This window comes from Heterodontus francisci, chromosome 40, assembly GCF_036365525.1.
Source record: "Heterodontus francisci isolate sHetFra1 chromosome 40, sHetFra1.hap1, whole genome shotgun sequence".
In the NCBI taxonomy this organism is placed as follows: domain Eukaryota; kingdom Metazoa; phylum Chordata; class Chondrichthyes; order Heterodontiformes; family Heterodontidae; genus Heterodontus; species Heterodontus francisci.
Genome location: NC_090410.1, coordinates 11908617 through 11915222, shown reverse-complemented (window position 1 = coordinate 11915222; position 6606 = coordinate 11908617). Strand labels below are relative to the sequence as shown.

Here is a 6606-nt window from a genome sequence, read left to right as displayed (position 1 = left end):
TGGAAGTCTGTCTGTATTTAAACCCAGATTGGAAGGGACTTTCTCTTTTTAAAGCAAAACCGAAAAATCCTTGTGCAACCTCTGGGTGTGTATGGGCCTGTACATCAGAATAGTGTTGTTGGATTCCTGATCAAGGAGCATTGATCAACTTTGGTTGAACCCTTGCTCTCTCTCTCTTTCTGTCCTCCTTTCCCCCACCCCCGACCTTGCTGCCTCCTGTCCCCATTCCATCACTCCCCCATCTCCCTCCCCCATATTTCTTGTCTGCAGATTGTTTTACAAGTTATGGTATGAACAAAGAACAGTACAGCACAGGAACAGGCCATTCAGCCCTCCAAGCCTGCGCCGATCTTGATGCCTGCCTAAACTAAAACCTTCTGCACTTCCGGGGTCTGTATCCCTTTATTCCCTTCCTATTCATGTATTTGTCAAGATGTCTCTTAAATGTCGCTATCGTATCTGCTTCCACCACCTCCCCTGGCAGCAAGTTCCAGGCACATACCATCCTCTGTGTAAAGAACTTGCCTCACACATCCCCTCTAAACTTTGCCCCTCTCACCTTAAACCTATGTCCCCTAGTAACTGACTCTTCCACCCTGGGGAAAAGCTTCTGACTATCCACTCTGTCCATGCCGCTCATAACTTTGTAAACCTTTATCATGTCGCCCCTCCACCTCTGTCGTTCCAGTGAAAACAATCCAAGTTTTTCCAACCTCTCCTCTTAGCTAATGCCCTCCAGACCAGGCAACATCCTGGTGAACCTCCTCTGTACCCTCTCCAAAGCCTCCACGTCCTTCTGGTAGTGTGGCGACCAGAATTGCACGCAATATTCTAAGTGTGGCCTAACTAAGGTTCTGTACAACTGCAACATGACTTGTCAATTTTTATACTCGATGCCCCGACCGATGAAGGCAAGCATGCCGTATGCCTTCTTGACTACCTTATCCACCTGCGTTGCCACTTTCAGTGACCTGTGGACCTGTACGCCCATATCTCTCTGCCTGTCAATACTCCTAAGGGTTCTTCCATTTACTGTATACCTCCCACCTGCATTAGACCTTCCAAAATGCATTACCTCACATTTGTCCGGATTAAACTCCATCTGCCATTTCTCCGCCCAAGTCTCCAACCGATCTATATCCTGCTGTATCCTCTGACAATCCTCATCACTGTCCGCAACTCCACCAACCTTTGTGTTGTCCGCAAACTTACTAATCAGACCAGCTACATTTTCCTCCAAATCATTTATATATACTACAAACAGCAAAGGTCCCAGCACTGATCCCTGCGGAACACCACTAGTCACATTTCTCCATTCAGAAAAACACCCTTCCACTGTTATCCTCTGTCTTCTGTGACCGAGCCAGCTCTGTATCCATCTTGCCAGCTCACCTCTGATCCCGTGTGACTTCACCTTTTGTACCAGTCTGCCATGAGGGACCTTGTCAAAGGCTTTACCAAAGTCCATATAGATAACATCCACTGCCCTTCCCTCATCATTCATCTTCGTCACTTCCTCAAAAAACTCAATCAAATTAGTAAGACACAACCTCCCCTTCACAAAACCATGCTGTCTCTCGCTAATAAGTTCGTTTGTTTCCAAATGGGAGTAAATCCTGTCCCAAATAATCCTCTAATAGTTTCCCTACCACTGACATAAGGCTCACCGGCCTATAATTTCCTGGATTATCCTTGCCACCCTTCTTAAACAAAGGAACAACATTGGCTATTCTCCAGTCCTCTGGGACCTCACCTGTAGCCAATGAGGATGCAAAGATTTATGTTGGCGTTCTGTTTCCTAAATTTAATTATGCAGCTGCCTTAATGGCCCATGAAGTTGATTGGCCAAATAGTTGAGCCACAAAGACCAGGAATGTGTTCCTGGCCTGTGCTGGGTTAAGGGTGCTGCAGTTGGCCTCACAGCCCTGGGTTAGGATGGGGCTAAATTAATAAAAGCTCCTACTCCTGTAAAGTGCCATGTGCTCAGCTATATTGGTCTGTGCAGTTGAGTAGCTTGGTGCTTCCTGTCTCGGTTGATGCATTTAAAAATAGGCAGTGCAAGATCTAGCTGTGACCTGTTTATTTTTGGGACAATACTCAGCTAACTAATTACAGATGAACTTACTCAAAAGAAAGATGATGGGCTTGGAACCGATGCGCCAGGTGTTCGACCTGCATTTTACCACCACTGCACAGGCTGAACTACTCTTGGCTCTGCTGTGCTGCCAATTCAGGCATTGAGTACTGTTACTTCAGCCACTAGTCTTCACGGGTGACATAACTCCATGAGAAAATCCCAAAAGCGCACAGCCAAAACATGGCATTCTGTCTTTTTTTAAAATAATGTAATAAATAACAGGAAAACCAGTTTTCCGCTCCATGTTGTTCACTCACTCCATGTCATTCCTTGTTAAGTCATGTTCTACCATTCATTTTCCCCCTCCACACCCCTCCCCCATTCAATCCCCCACCATGTGCATTCCCCTCCCCATTCATTCTCCCTCCGTGTTTTTCCCCCATTCATTCCCCTTCCATGACCTTTTTCTCATTCATTCCCCCTCCATGTCCTTTCCCCCCCCTCCATGTCCTCTTCCCCCCCCCTCCATGTCCTCTTCCCCCCACCCCCTCCGTGTCCTCTTCCCCCCACCCCCTCCGTGTCCTCTTCCCCCCACCCCCTCCGTGTCCTCTTCCCCCCACCCCCTCCGTGTCCTCTTCCCCCCACCCCCTCCGTGTCCTCTTCCCCCCACCCCCTCCGTCCTCTCCCCCCCCCCCCCCCCCCCCCCCAATGCATTCCCTCCCAGTTGATCCATGGAAGCGGTGATGACGTATTGCGCACGTTCTGGAATGTTGACGCTTGCCGTGACGTAGCCGCGCTTTGTTTGGTTTTGCCTCGCAACCGTCACCCGGGAAACGGAGAGGGCCATCCTGGCAGGGCCTGGGAGTGGGGGAGAGAGAAACTGGGGAGAGAGAGTTTGAGTTACATGGAGAGAGAAAGTGAGTGAGTTACAGGTTTATAAAAGGAGAGAAAGTGTTACAGGATTATAGGGAGAGAGTGAGTTGCAGGGAGAGAATAAGTGAGTGTTACAGGATTATAGGGAGAGAGTGAGTTGCAGGGAGAGAATAAGTGAGTGTTACAGGATTATAGGGAGAGAGTGAGTTGCAGGGAGAGAATAAGTGAGTGTTACAGGATTATAGGGAGAGAGTGAGTTGCAGGGAGAGAATAAGTGAGTGTTACAGGATTATAGAGAGGGAGTATTACAGGGTTACAGGGAGAGTTACAGGAGTATAGGGAGAGCAAGTGCTCCAGGGTTAGAGAGAGAGTGTGTTACAGGGAGAGAAAGTGAGTGTTATAGGATTATAGGGAGAGAATAAGTGAGTGTTACAGGATTATAGAGAGTGAGTATTACAGGGTTATCGGGAGAGTTACAGGGCTATAGGGAGAGAGAGCATTACAAGGAGAAAGTGTTCCAGGGTTAGAGAGAGCGTGTGATACAGGGAGAGAAAGTGAGTGTTACAGGGTTATAGAGATAGTGAGTGCCTGTTACAGGGTTGTAGGACGAGAGTGAGTGAATGTTGCAGGGTTAAAAGAGAATTAGTGAGTGTTGCATGGTTATTAGGGAGTGAGAAAATGGCAAGAGTAAGTGAAATAAAGGGAGTGCGAGGAAGAACAACAGGCAAGTAAAAAGGAGGAAATTACATGACATATCAGAAGTTAGGAAAGGGGGAGAAACAAAGAAAACCGATAGATAGGAGAAAGTGCAGAGAGAGCAAGAGAAGGAAACACAAAAATGTCTGAGGTTCCAGATAACGTGTCTAGACCGGACGAGTCTGAGATCAAAGCACAGCAGAGTGAAGATCCGAGCAGCATAAGTAGTCAGGAAGGGTTGGTGCAGATGGAGGCTGAGAGTAACTGGACTTTCTCAAGTGACACCATGATCCAAAATGCAAAGGCTTATTTGCTACAGAAAAGCACCATAAGCAACCTCAACCTGTGAGTATTTAAACTTAATCCAGTAATTTTTATGAATTATGTTTAACAAGTTTATTATCTTTCTCCCCTTCCCTCATCTCACTACCCCTGCCATCTATTCCCCTCATCTTACTACATCTTGCTTGCCATTATTAAATTGCTATGCTGCAGTCCTATCCTTCCTAGCACCATAGGGTAAACTTTGAGAGACCGCTGCTTTCATCGGAGGGCAAGCTGACCTTGAGTACGTGTGGGTGTCGGAGTTTGATTTTAGTGAAGTTTTGTGATGCAATATCTGACCACAGTAACAGCCCTGAGCCCAGTGTTAACACCATGTAAATGAATGAGTTTTGAATCAGTTAAAATCGGGCCCAGCATGTTAGGAACCATTAACTAGCAAGCCCTCATAATGGAACATAGGCATCATGAAAGAGTGTGCACGAATGGGAAATGTTGTGTCGGTTACTTGAAATTATATCTCCCAGAGTTTGCAGCAGTTCACAACTAAGATCTGTGCAATGTTTGATAGACTTCTTCATAACAATGCATTTATTTCTCATTTGGAGCCATGGAGTTGGGTGATTGCATTGACTTAGTAAGTGTCCAACTACCATGCAGCTGGCATCTATGTCGACAGTCCAAATAATAACACCTTCCTTTAGGATCTGCCTTAACATCTACCTCTTTAACCAAGATTTTTATCACCTGTCCTAATATCTCCTTATGTGGCTTGGTGCCAAATTTTGTTAATTTTTGTTATTTGTTTCATGGATTGTGGGTGTCACTGGCAAGGCCGGCATTTGTTTGTTGCCCATCCCTAATTTCCCTTTGTCAGGCAAACCCCCCACGTGCCAAGACTGAGGCACACATGATTTTGCCACATGCACATTAAAACTTACAACTATAAGCCCCTGACTGGAAAAACATTTGCATAGTAACCGACAGGGTTGGAACAATGGGGACCCTGTGGTTGCTTCCCCAATACAGAGTGGCGCAGTGGTTAGCACCGCAGCCTCACAGCTCCTGCGACCCGGGTTTGGTTCTGGGTACTGCCTGTGTGGAGTTTGCAAGTTCTCCCTGTGACCGCGTGGGTTTCCGCCGGGTGCTCCGGTTTCCTCCCACAGCCAAAGACTTGCAGGTTGGCAGGTATATTGGCCATTGTAAATTGCCCCTAGTGTAGGTAGGTGATAGGAGAATGGGGGGGATGTGGTAGGGAATATGGGATTAATGTAGGATTAGTATAAATGGGTAGTTGTTGGTCGGCACAGACTCGGTGGGCCGAAGGGCCTGTTTTAGTGCTGTATCTCTCTAATGCACAGAAGAAGTAGTCAGACCAGTTTTAGTCACATGACCAACTGGCTGTTGCAGAGGTTTGAACTGAGAGTTTTAAAGTGGAGAAAACAGTGTTTGAGAGGAGAAAGCCGTGTGCTCCAGGTTGGAACAGAATCTCCACCCCCATCCTGCCTGCCTCCATCTCTTGCCCACGGAACTGAATCTTGTGATAACACGTGAACCTCAGAGAGAAAAGTCTCCTACGTGAACAAGGTTTAAGAAGAATACTGGCCCCGATGAACAGCAAGACTACCTACAATCAAGTGAGCTTGAAGCACAGTAAACAAGAAACTCTTCTGATATTGCCTCAAACCCCTCTCTACTATATTTTCCTCTCCTCTTCTGTCCCTATTTACATGTGTGTATCGCGGGGGCATGCTAGTGTGGGCGCGTTGTAAATCCATAGGTGTTAACCGTATTAGAGTTTAAGTTTAAATAAAATGTCATCATCTTTAAACCTCAGAAACCCTGTATGAATTGGTTTCTTTGTCTTATAATTGGAAAGCTGTGAACAAGGATTCACAAACAGGAGGGATCTCAAAACAGCGTGTTTAAAAATAAAACCCTATTACAATAAGAGCAGGTAAAGACAGCAAAAAACCCCTAGACACATTTCTCACCTGGTCGTAACACCTTGATAAGGTGGTGGTGAGCTACCTTCGAGAACTGCTGCAGTCCATCTGGGTCCCTGTGGGTTTCACAGTGCTGTTAAGAAGGGAGTTCCAGCATTTTGATTCAGCCGACAGTGAAGGAGCGGTGATGAGTCAGGATAGTGTGAGGCTTGGAGTGGAACTTGCAGATGGTGATGTTCCCATGCGTCTGCTGCCCTTGTCCTTCTAGGTGGAAGCACCTTGGGACATTTTACTATGTTAAAGGTGCCATACAAATGCATGTTGTTTTACATCCTCCAACAGGAGCTCCAACTTTTCAGCATCAAAGGAATCACCAGGCCAGGTTGCCAGCTGAACTGCAACCCTTTAAGAGCTGTTGCATTGAATTTTGCATTCACTCCCCAGCCAAGTGTGCTACAAGCCAAGCCTCTCCTATGGCTGTAGCCTATACAAAAGTAAACCTGGCTTAGCAACCCCCTCAGCTCAGGTATGGCGGTGCTTTGGGCCAGCACAATACCACTTTGCAGGTCTGTTATAATTGGGTCTCATAATTCAGCCAACTGGAAAGATCTTTTTTAAATTTTAGGCTATTTTTCCCTGGCCCAACTGTTTCTCTTACCTTTGGATTCCGCTACCAGTTGAAGTGGCTGATTTTACTTTAGCTGCATGGGAAGGGTTCATAGCTATACCGTT

At 46.5% G+C, this 6606-nt stretch overlaps 1 protein-coding gene across 3 annotated transcripts in view; it reads left to right on the top strand.

The window, feature by feature from the left end:
* The first annotated feature begins 2917 nt into the window (after nucleotides 1–2917).
* rsph4a (radial spoke head component 4A) overlaps nucleotides 2918–6606 on the top strand; it is a 74227-nt gene continuing 70538 nt past the window's right edge. For all 3 annotated transcript variants that reach the window (XR_010969810.1, XM_068019052.1, XM_068019051.1), the window contains exon 1: nucleotides 2918–3991. Coding sequence is in view for 2 of the 3 variants with exons in the window: in XM_068019052.1 (XP_067875153.1) it covers nucleotides 3789–3991 (203 nt within the window). In the remaining variant the exon portion in view is untranslated. The remainder of the gene's footprint in view (nucleotides 3992–6606) is intronic.